At 36.0% G+C, this 12,152-nt stretch overlaps 1 protein-coding gene across 1 annotated transcript; it reads right to left on the bottom strand.

Moving 5' to 3' along the window:
• Positions 1 to 863: 863 nt before the first annotated feature.
• Positions 864 to 11,070, bottom strand: LECT2 (leukocyte cell derived chemotaxin 2). The gene is made up of 4 exons (XM_004384699.1): positions 11,027 to 11,070; positions 8,781 to 8,879; positions 6,645 to 6,790; positions 864 to 1,030 (listed from the first exon to the last, which is right to left on the bottom strand). Exons 1-4 carry the CDS (start codon positions 11,068 to 11,070, stop codon positions 864 to 866), a joined length of 456 nt encoding a protein of 151 aa, XP_004384756.1.
• Positions 11,071 to 12,152: the final 1,082 nt, after the last annotated feature.

Below are 12,152 nucleotides of genomic sequence, written 5' to 3'. Positions count from 1 at the left end.
GTTAACCGATGTCATAAAACAATATGTGTACTACTGTTTCATGAGAAACTATTTGTTCTGTAAGCCTTCACCTGAAGTACAATTTAAAAAAAAAATTAAAAAAAAAAAAGAATAGACCTCTTTCTGTTTATAATTCTCCCTGTAATACAGTCTTTAGCTAAAATCTGGAATATTATGTATTTGCTTGGACTACCATCATTCATTACCTAGAAAACCTACCACTCTTATAATGTGGGAGAGTGTGAATGAAAAGGCCAGCAAATCCTGTCTTACCCATGCTAGCAGCTCACCCTCTGACCAATTGACAAACCTCTTCCCTCACTAGCTTAACTCAAAAGAAGCCACCAGTTTATCCAACAAATACGTATTAAGTGTATACTGTGTGTCTAACATTATCAACACTCAGTATTCCTGTACCATAGAAACAGCTTCAGGCTTTTTCTTATTTTCAAGCAAAAAGGTAGCTAGTTTTAGAGGTGTCAGAAATGCAGTCTGGACCAGCTTGAATTTATTTATTCTATACCTTCAGGATTGAGAAATTTAAAAAGAAAACACCCTAGATCGCATAGTGACAGAGAAAGATCAGAGAGCCCTGAGAAACTAGCTGACATCCAGACATCAAAGTGACAATTAGCATTGAATTATACATGTACAAATTGTTAAATTGGCAGGTGTTATATATATTTACCACAATAAAAAAAAACACACAACAAAATGACAATTAGTTGAAATCAAAATTCTGTTTTTTTTCTTGAATTCATCATGTTTCTGTTTGAATACAAACTTCTTGAAAAGCAAGCTATGCATCCAGGTTTTTAAGAAGATGACTTTGTATTTAGAAGATCTGATCGTTTGTTTTCCATTTACAGGTACCTGGTAGGATCACTCATATCACAGTTTTCAATGTGTACATGGGATTGTATGCCAGGGTAAACCTTCTGCAAGGGTAGTAGAGTTCCCAGTTTTTCTCCTTTCTTGATAGAACCTTTATACTTAATTGGCTTAATGTAGAACATTTTGATACAGAAACCTAAAGAAAAGATGTAAAAATTTTTATTATCTGGGCTTTAGTAGCCTTGAATCAGAAATTCAAAAACTTAGAAATGGACAAAAAACAAAAAGAAATGAGAGTTGATTGAACTCAGGAATGGAATTGAAGAAAATGGCAAAATCATGTTAGAAATGAAGACTAATTTACAAGATACCCAAGGGAAAATAGATTAAAATGAATACTTAATAAAGTCATTGAAGAATAGCAGGAAAACACTAAGTAGGTCAACTCCAAGACATTTGTAATAAACCTATTAAATTTTAAAATAGAGAATAATGGAAATAACTGGAACAAAAAAGATAAGCCTTCCTAAATGCCAAAATAATTTTTATTTTTTTTTAAATAAGACATACCAAATAAACACAGTTAATATGACCAATAAATATAATATGACAGAGTTGGAGCCAAATATATCAGTCATATCAGTAAATGTATATGGACTTAATTGACCTATTAAAAATATTTTCATTTTGGCAGGAAAAGCAAAACTCAACTTTATATGGTATACAGTAAAACTCAGTGATTCAAAAAGGCTAAAAATAAAGGGCCGGACAAAGATTTATCAAGCAAATGGAAGTAATAAGAAATTGATGATTCTGATCCTGTTACCAGAGAATTCATACCCAAAGTTATTGAAACAAGATAAAGGAGGACAATTTATAATGCTAAAATCTAAAATTTACGATGAAGATAGAACAGTTAAAACTATCCATGCACCAAATAACACAGAAAACATCTATACAAAGCAGAAACCATAGGAGATGCAAGGATGGAAAACCACTAATAATTGGAGATGTTCACACAGTACTCTCAATGCAGACAGGTCAAGTGTACAAAAAAATAAGTGAGGCTATACAATTATACTGTCCAATATAATAGCAGCTAGCCACATGTGGCAATGGAGCACTTGAAATGTAGCTAATCTGAATTGAGATGTGCTTTAAGTGTAAAATACCCACTGGATTTTGAAGACATACTACAAAAAAAATGTAAAATATCCTGTTAATAATTTTATATTAATTACATGTTGAAATGATAATATTTTGGAGATATTGGGTTAAATAAAATATATTATTGAAATTAATTTCACCTATTTCTTTTTACTTTTTTTAATGTAGTTACTAGCAATTTAACAATTTTTAAATGTGGCTTGCATTATTTGTCTTTTGGACAGTGCTTCTGTAGAAGATCTAAACAAAACCAATAAGATACATTTTTTCAATATAATACAAATTACATGCAAGACTTCTACACTGAAAACTAATAAAATAATTACTCGTATAACAATGAAAGAAGACCTGAGTAAATGGAGGCTATAACATGTTTATCGTTTAGAGGACTCACTACTTTAAAGATGTACATTCCTCTCAAATTGATGTATATATCCTTTTCAGGATCCGTGAAATATACAGTTGCCCACTCACTTTTTCCAGCTCTCAGGTTTCTTGGGAGCCTATTTTTCCCACTGAAAGTATCTGCTGCCCTCCAGTGAAGACTTGTGTAACAATGAAAAGGTGAAAGAAGCATTCACTGAAGCAAAATAGCTGGGGGATCAGGCTTAAATATAAGGTAGTGCATCTGGGAAGTGATTGGGTAAAACTTTTGTCTCTTTTGGTTTTTGTACCCCTAGAGAAGCGTTGTAAGCATGTTTATGATTTCCTGTGTGATAGTTAGGGAGCCCTGGTAGATTTTGTTTTGTGTTTGTGTGTCATATTTGGAAAACAGGCTCCCCATGTAACCTAATGGAAGGCACAATACATCCTGCCGCTCATGACCAGTAGGAGAGATGGGCACCCACCAGTCAGTGGTGCCCAAGAACCCCTGAGTTTTGTGGTAACCACATACTCCTACTTAATATTTCTCAAAAGTCGTATTACCAACCAAAACTTTAAACATACTCCATGACTCAGCGTGCTTCCATAAATGAAAACACATGGTATCAACAATGCAATCCCAATCAAAGTCCTAGCAGGATTTTTAGTGGAAATTGACAAACTGATTCTATAATTTATTTGGAAATGCATAGGGCCAAGAATTGCCAAGGCATTCTGAAAGAACAGAGTTGAAAGACTAGACTACCAGGTATCAAGATGTATTTTAAAGCTAAATTAATTAAGACAGTGTGGTATTTGTGCAAGATTGACAAACTGACTAATGAAACAGTAAAAACAGACCCATATACAGATCCTGATTTAAGACAAAAAGTATTTCAGTGCAGTAGGTTAAAAAAAGGTCTTTTCCAGTGAATGGTGCTGAGTCAGTATGGGAAAAAACACAAATCTTTAAGCCTATTTCATCCCTTACACAAAAACTAATGACAGGTGGGTTATAAATCTAAATATGAAAGGTAAAACAATAAAGCTTGTAGATGAAAACTTAGAAGAATATTTCATGACTTGGGTGGACAAAGGTTTCTCAAACAGGTCAAAAAGTGCATTAACAATAAAAGAAAATACTACCAAATTGGACTACATTAAAAATAAGAATTTCTGTTTATCAAAAAACAACATCAAGAAAGTGAAAAGATAACCACAAAGTGGGAGAAGATATTTGTAGTATGTATATCTGATAAAAGACTTATATCCAGAATATGTAAAGAGCTACATATCAATAAAAAAAAGACAAATAGAAAAAATGGGCAAAATACTTGAATAAGTACTTCACAAAACATTATATCCATGTTATCAAAACTTATGAAAAGGTGCTCAATTTTATTAGATATCAGGGAAATGCAAATTAAAACCAGGAGCTCCCACTGCACATTCATCAGAATGGCTGAAATGAAAAAGGTAAATAGACGACATCAAGTAATATGTGAGAACCAACTGGAACATCTATTCACTGCTAGTAGAAGTATAAATTGGTACAACTACTTTGGAAAACTGGCAGTATCTACTAAAGCTGAAGATATATATACCATGTGACCCAGCAGTTCCACTCCTACGGCATTCTGCCAGTCGCTAAGTATGTTGATTGCAATTATGCATTCTGGGAAAATAACCACAGGGTAGATTTGAGCATGCACTGGGCCTACTGTAAGATGGACCTGAGTGAAAAACTACCTTGATCAACTGATCATCATAAGTCTGTAGTCCGACTGGTAGACCACAGTGGCCCTTTGGTTCTCTAGGAATTAGTGGCAATTTTGAGCCAGTGTCCAGTAATCTCTGAAACATCTGATTATTTCTCCTTCCCCAATGTACAGTCACCCTACTGAATGACTGCAGGTCCCTGTGGGGATGACTAGAAGAATTACAGTATGAATCTTTGGCTGTGCGGCAGGGTGCTTCCTCAAAGGAACTTGGTCTCCCTTTTCATTTAAGGGTCTCTGAGCCTGTGAACTGACTCAGGTCTAGGAATTGGTTGCGGTGTTTCTTGTCATTTGTGACCAATAGACAATAGCCAGCATATAACTCCTCAAGAATGTGGACTCCCTCACAAAGTGTTTCTTACAGCCTTGGTGAAGAGGTTGTCCTCTGCACCCAGTCCCAACAGGAACGCATAGATAAGTTTATTGAAAGACGTGTACAAGATCCAGAGCAAAAGAGAAAGAAGGAAACCAAAGACTCAAAGGAAGAAACTAGACTACAGGACAAATGGTCTATACGAACCACAGCCTCATCTACCCTGAGAACAAAAAAACTAGATGCTGCCTAGCTACCACTGCTGACCGTTCTAATCAGGGCCACAATAGATGGACCTGATAGAATGGGAGAAAAATGTGGAACAGAACCTCAGATTCCTAAAAAACAAAACAAAAACAGATCTACTGGACTGATTGAGACTAGAGGACTCCCTGAGACTATTGTCCTGAAATACTCTTTAAACTTTGAACTGAGACTAACCCCTGAGGTCACCTTGTAGTTAAATAACAGATTGGCTCAAAAAATAACAAATGTCACCCATAAGTACTGTGCTCCTTTAAAAATCACCAATATGAGACCAAACAGTCAACAATTAAAAAAAAGATGAGAGTGTAAGGGGGCAGGGAAACTAGAAGAATGGAAACTGAACAACCAGAAAGGAAATAATGTGAATATTGATGCATTGTGAAGAATGTAACCAATGTCACTGAACAATTTGTGTAGAAATTGTTGAATGGGAACCTAAACTGCTGTGTAAACTCACTGAAAATATAATAAAATATTATTTTTTAAAAAGACATGTAAAAGAAAGATCAAAACAGTATTTTCACAATCACCTAAAACTGGAAACTACCCAAATGTCTATCTAAAGAAGAATGATTAAATAGATGAGGGTATCAGCATATAATGGAATAGTATACATTAGTAAGAATGAGCAAACTAAGACTGCGTTCAGGAATATGGATGCATCTCACAAACATGATGTGGGATGAAAGAAGTCCCACAAAAAGGAGTGCATGCTGTTTAATTTTATGTATATAATTTTCAAAGACAGGCAAAATTAATATTTGGTGTTAGAAGTTGGGATTACCCTGCTGGGAATAGTGACTAAAAGGTGGCACAAGAGATCTCTGGGATTCTGGTACTATTTTTTTTTCTTGATCTCGGTGCTGGTTACACAGATGTATTCACTTTGTGATAATTCATTGAGCCGTATACTTATGTTTTGCACATTTTTTTCTTGGTAGGTTACACCTCGATAGAATTAAAACATAATAAACTCAATAATTTACCAGGACACCAAGCTTTACCTTTGATAATACTTCCCTCTCAATGCTTGCAGAAATGCCAACATTTTCGAATGGGGGCATTTACTAAATGAAATTAACCATTATGGTTAATATTGCCAAAAGTGATTTTGTTTATAGATTGTTAAGCAAAGCCACATGGGCCACATGAAGGAAGGCATTCAGTCAGCTGTTGAGTTTGGTGAAGTGTGTACATAAAGCAGGTGATTTCAGGAAAAGTGGTGGAACATCTTTGAAAATGCATTAGCTATTTTAGTTTGGTACTGTCATGGAATGAATTGTGTCCCCAAAAAATATGTGTATCATTTTGGCTAGGCCGTGATTCCCAGTATTGCGTGATTTTTCACCATTTTGTCATCTGATCTGATTTTCCTAAGTGTTGTAGCTCTGTCTCTGTGATGTTGATGAGATGGGATTAGCAGCAGTTAAGTAAATGAGGTAGGACTCAATCTACAAGATTGGATTGTGTCTTGAACCAATCTCTTTTGAGATATAAAAGACAGAAGTGAGCAGAGAAACTCAGAGACCTCATACCACCAAGGAAGAAGCCCTGGAGCATAGCGTGTCCTTTGGACCTGGGGTCCCTGAACTAAGAAGCAACTTGAGCAGGGGAAGATTAATGACAGGGACCTTCCTCCAGAGCTGACAGACAGAGGAAGCCTTCCCCTGGAGGTGGTGCCCTGAATTCAGACTCTTAGCCTGCTAGACTGTGAGAGAATAAATTTCTCTTTGTTAAAACCATCCACTTGTAGTATTTCTGTTATAGCAGCACTAGACAACTAAGACAGGTACCCTCTATCCTTTATGTTCTAGGTTTTACCATTTTGAAAGAAGTATAAAACTTTTGTGTTTGAAACCTGTATTAAATAAATGCGCATTAACATTTCCAGTAGGTGTCCTAGGAATATACAACTTTCTTACCTCTTCCAGGTATCCGAACACCATTATTGACTGCATTTTTGTTTTTATAAGGCTTCTCCTGGCCCACAGTGATTCCAGTGAAAGGTGCATACATAGTAGATCCATCAGAGCACAAGACATCAACACCCTGGTGAGGCCTTTGATTTCTAGAATGTAAATAAGAATGAACACACTGAGGATCTCCCTGGGGAACTTTATTGCCCAGGCATATGGTATTAGCCTACTGTTTCCAGACTAGGGTATCAAACAATGAAGCTGTCAGAACATGTTAGGATGTCCCAGCTTTCCTCACTCTGTTTAGCCCACATTTAACCTCCCTCCCTGCAGGTTGCTGTATTTTTCTGCAACAAATGCGCCCCCACTTACAACATGCGGCATAGTGCTTACAAAAATAGCGCATGGGCGGGGTGGGGGGTGGTTGTGCAGTTGGCAAAAAACGTATAACGTGCATACTATTTGTGTAAAAATATGGTATGTTGTAAAGAGTAAAGCGTTCACAATAGTACTTGGTACATTTTGTTGCCATTGAGTTGGCTCTGACTCATGGTGACCCCATGTACAACAGAGTGAAACGTTGCTTGGTCCTGTGCCATCTTGACTGTCATTGCTATGCTTGAGTCCATTGTTGTACCCAGTCTATTTTGAGTGCGTTCTAACCTAGGAGGCTCATCTTCCAGCAGTATATTGTTGTGACCCATAGGGTTTTCATTGGCTAATTTTTGGAAGTAGATTGCCAGGTCTTTCTTCCTAGTGTGGAAGCTCCACTGAAATCTGTCCACCATGAGTTACCCTACTGGTATTTGAAATATCAGTGGCATTGCTTCCAGCATTGTAGCAACACAAAAGCCACCGCAGTACAACAAACAGACAGGTGGGGGCTTGGTACATAGTAAGCCTTAAACAAATATTCACTATTATTATATGACATTTTGGGCAAATGAGATTGCCATATAAGTAAATTTTTATAGATACCTGAATCTTGACCCATTTAAGATCCACTTTGAAAAGTTCTCTTTTTATGAGAATTTATCTTTAAAGTGTCACATGCTACCCTAGTCTTATTTTCCTCCCAGTGATCCAGAAAAGTCATTATGAACATTATTTATTGCGTGTGGTATTTTAGTGTAGTGAGTGATACCTCCTGGTTTATTACAGTGTGTAGGACACAAACACAAAATGGTTCCAGACTGTGAGGTTTCTTGCGTTTTGTCTTTTACAGTCTCTCCAGTAGTCAGCTTTTGCATTTCACTGCAGTCACTATGTCTGCTTTTACCAGGCTCTTTTCCCATCTAATAGTCTACTGCCTGAAAAATCAAATTCACCAAGATTGTTAGAATCATGTGTAAAGCAACACTGAACAGGTTCCAAGTGAAGATCCAAAAAAAATAAGTGCATAAACTTTAGGTATGAGCTAATTAAGTCTCAATTTTGACAATTCAGAGACCATTTTTCCACATTTCTTGTCTCTTAGCCCTATTTAAGGTAGTTGAAGTTGCTTTGTATGTGGTATCTGTATAAGTGAGAGTTTCACTACAATTAGGATGGGGATCAGTGATACAATTGGACACATGGCTATTTCTGTAGAGATGGCAATCCCAAGGTGGTGCTGTGTGTTATTAAAACTTCATAAGTGTGTCCCTAACGTCTAGATAATGTTGAGAAGCTCTCTTGCCTGCTTTTGGTCGGCGTCCGATGTTCAGCTTCCAGAGCCTGCATAACATCATGGTTTGGTGGGAACAGGCCTGAATTCAAGTCTGGCCTTCACCACCTGCCAATTGTGTTTGACAGGTGCCTTAATCCTTTGTTACCTCAGTCAAGTTTCTCATCTATAAAATGGGATAGTGATGCTTGATTTTCACTACAGAAAAACCCAGTGAACTAAGTCAAAGTGTGAAAACATACTAGTTAGAGTGTCTGCTTCCCTCTCTCTGTTTCTTATTCATGTTCTCTTCCCAATTCAGAGCCCATACTTGAAGCAGAGTTCTTGGAAGTTGCTCCAAAGACATTGTTATAACTGGTTACATCTCTGAGTTTGTGCTGTCAGAGAGAGATAGTTGTGGGCACTTGGGGAAACATAAGGCTAGGACACTAAAAGGTTAGAAGCTAGAAGAGTTTGTTATTTGTGAACCCCCATACCTTTGAGGAGTGTACTGTCCACAGCCATGGCTATCAGAGGTCCTGATTTCATTGGAAGACTTGCCAGCACATATATTAGCCCATGGCCCAGCCAACACTAAAAAGGAGAGACATGAAAAGCAGATTTTCTGACCCCAGATATTTCCATTCTCCATTTGCCTTATAAGTCTCCCAATGGCTATTTAAAATTCTGTTTACACTATAATTTATCCCTAACTTTCTGTAGTATAGGGAGCAGTTTTCCTCTAACTCCTGATTCAGATGTAAAATTATTTTTTTCTCTGGCCATGGAATTTTGTTTTATGACATATAGAGTATTTGCAAATGTGTTTTATTTATAAGCATTAACCTCTATTAATTACAGTTTAAGATTACCCACTAATAAATGGCACACATTGTCCTTTAAAAAAATTTTTTTTTTTTTTTTCTCATTGTGTGTGGCATTGGGACCACTATATTTGGGTTTAGCAAAATAATCAAACATCATGGCTCAAAAAATAATTTTAGAAATGCAAAAATAATGTTTAAATGCTTCTTTATGTTTAGTCCTAAAAATCAAATCCAAGCGAATGTTTGAATTAAAGGAGAAGCAAATTCTGAACTACCAAGTTTGTGTAACGCTAAATAAACTTCTCTCATTTGTAAACATGGAAGAGGAAGATTCTTGGAAAGAAGAAAATGTCAAACCAATTTAGCTAAAATCGTTAGGGTGGGGAGAGAAGGCAGGAAAGAGTAGATAGAATTCTATGAGAAATTCTGACACAGTAAAACATAGAGAAGAGTGAGCTCCCAGTGTATTTTGTACAGACTTGGCTTTAGCTGCACCTTGTCTCTTTAATATAGTAAGCTTTTCCTGCTAAATGTTCAATTGAATTAAATATCCTGGGTTTCAAATTAACATTCATAGAGAAATACAGTTAGCAAACTCCTCCTTTCACTTCAAAACAAATAAAAACAAAAGCACAAACAGGAACCTGCTAATTTGGTTGTTGGCTTTATTTAAAGACATTTTCCTATTCACTAATATATGTACTATGAAGAGAAGCAAAAGAATATGGCCATTAAGCATAGTCTTTAATTTCACAAATGTAGATGGTTTTCAAAAGTCTCCTACCTTGGGATCACAACAGAGGGTTCTGGACAGAGCTGGAGACGGATGTAGAGCATAATTCTAACTCACAAAAAAAAGACCAGATTTACTGGCCTAAGGGAGACTGGAGAAACCCCGAGAGTATGGCCCCCAGACACCCTTTTAGCTCAGTGATGAAGTCATTTCCGAGGTTCACCGTTCAGCTGGGGAGTGGACAGCCAGATGGGACTAACGAGGTACAGTCGTCCGGGGACAAGGAAGCTGGTGATAGGGAACCCAAGGTTGAGTAAGGATATTGTTGATGTGTTGTGAGATTGTTAACCATTGTCATAGGGCAACATTTGTAGTAACTGTTAAATGAGAAACTATTTTGTTCTGTAAGGCTTCATCTTAAGTGAGAATAACAGCACAATTGAAAGAGCATAGTCAATGTCACTGAACTGTGCATGTAGAAATTTTTGAAATGGTGTATCTTTGGCTATGTGTATTTTCACCAAAAAAAAAGGTTGAGAAGTTAGAGGGTTGACATGTTGTGGGGTTGTTAACCAATGTCATAAAACATGTGTACTACTGTTTCATGAGAAACTATTTGTTCTGTAAGCCTTCACCTGAAGTAAAATTAAAAAAAAAAAAAGTCTCCTACCTTGGAGCCAAGCTTCAAGCCAACACTTTGATCAGGACATAATACCATAACTTTGGCAAACTAATAATTAATCTTTTGGAAATGAGGCATATATTAACACTATTCATTAATTTAAACATTTTTGTCTCCTGCTGTGACTTTAAGTGAGCCTTCCTCTTTTGTTCTGTGTCAGGAATTTTCTGAATCAAATGTTTAAGGGCTGCCTGACAGCAAATTTTCTTTCACAAAACCACAAACTTTTTATTTTCTAGTTTTGTTCCAATTAAGCCATTGACCAAAATTGAAGGGCTTTTCTTAACATCCTCCCATTCCACGTTAATATTTTCCTCATTGAAGAACCAAACCATTCAGGTGGAATTCATTGACAAACCTCCCTCACCACCATGTATTCTTCCTATTCCCTTTTGAACAACCTAATAAGCTTCTGTTGTGATTGTGCTATCAGTGATTGTGATTGTGAAATCAGTTTTTAAGTATTAGCCAAGATTCTAAAATTGCACTTTTGACTTTCCAGTTGAAATCAAAACAACCAAAAGGAGAACTCTTGTGGAAAACATTTGGGTTTTGTTTCCCCTATGATGGTTCTTCCTCTGATAATTAGAATTGCTCCCAGCACTCTTTGAAGAATATTCAAGTTCACATCAATATTTTCTAGCTGTTTAGCCTTAGAATTTTGCGTCTCTCATTTCTTTCGTTTAGTGTTAGACACAAAAAAATAAGAGAATGAAGCAAGCCAAATTGTAATATTCCAAAGATAGCTATTTGATTCACTTGTCGGAGTTAACAAAGCATTCAAAGCCCTTTGATCTGAAGAGGAAGCCAATTTTAATGGAAAAGCTGACTAAATATTAACAGAAAGTGATAAGGCTAGGTACAGATTGACAGTCTTCTGGGCTGAGGCCGGTAGGAGAATGTCCAAGTGAATAGTGGAATATTAAGTATTATCTGCTAGTAGATTTTTCTTTCATTTCCTGGGTAGCACACAGTTCAGAAAAGAACTGATCACTACTAGTATATGACCCTCCATACCATACTCTGTAGCATATCCATTAGGTTTTTTGAGTTATTGGTTCAGCTATATTTCATCTGTGTAATCTTTGCAAATAATTTTAATATTTTGATAAAATTATACTTATTTTCTTTAAATATGTGATTTTAAACATTGGCTTCTTTATAATAATGAAGAATTAGCAGCATTCATCAGCGGGGAAAGGATGGCTAAATTATGATATAATCATACAGTAGACTATGATATAGCAGTTTAAATGAAGGCAATCTATATGTGTGAACATAACTAATCTCCATATATACTGCTGAATAAAAAAGCCATTTTTTAAATGACATACACAGCGTTCTACCATTTAAATTTTGGAAACAAAAAAGTGTTTTAATCTTCACAAATAGATGCATATATAATAAAAATACAAAAAATACACAGACTAACTTTAGGTTAGTAGTTATCTCCAGGCAGGGAGAGGAATAGAATTGTCAAGGCGTATACAGAGTACTTAAACTCTATTATATGTCTAAAAAAGAAAAAGATCAGAAGTAAATATGTAAAAATATTGAATCATTAATTATTGGAGATAGGTACATGAGTATTTATTATACTACTGTCTGTAATTTTCCAAATATTTAA

Source organism: Trichechus manatus, unplaced genomic scaffold (assembly GCF_000243295.1).
Source record: "Trichechus manatus latirostris isolate Lorelei unplaced genomic scaffold, TriManLat1.0 scaffold00127, whole genome shotgun sequence".
Classification (NCBI taxonomy): Eukaryota; Metazoa; Chordata; class Mammalia; order Sirenia; family Trichechidae; genus Trichechus; species Trichechus manatus.
This window is presented reverse-complemented; position numbering and strand designations above follow the sequence as displayed.

Coding starts and splice junctions, on each gene's coding strand:
- LECT2 (XM_004384699.1), bottom strand. CDS start 11,070: ATGTTTTCCACAAGAGTTCTCCTTTTGGTTGTTTTGATTTCAAC. Junction 6,791..8,780: donor GGACAGTACACTCCTCAAAG/GTATGGGGGTTC, acceptor TTTACATTCTAG/AAATCAAAGGCCTCACCAGG. Junction 1,031..6,644: donor TGTTCGGATACCTGGAAGAG/GTAAGAAAGTTG, acceptor TCTTTTCTTTAG/GTTTCTGTATCAAAATGTTC.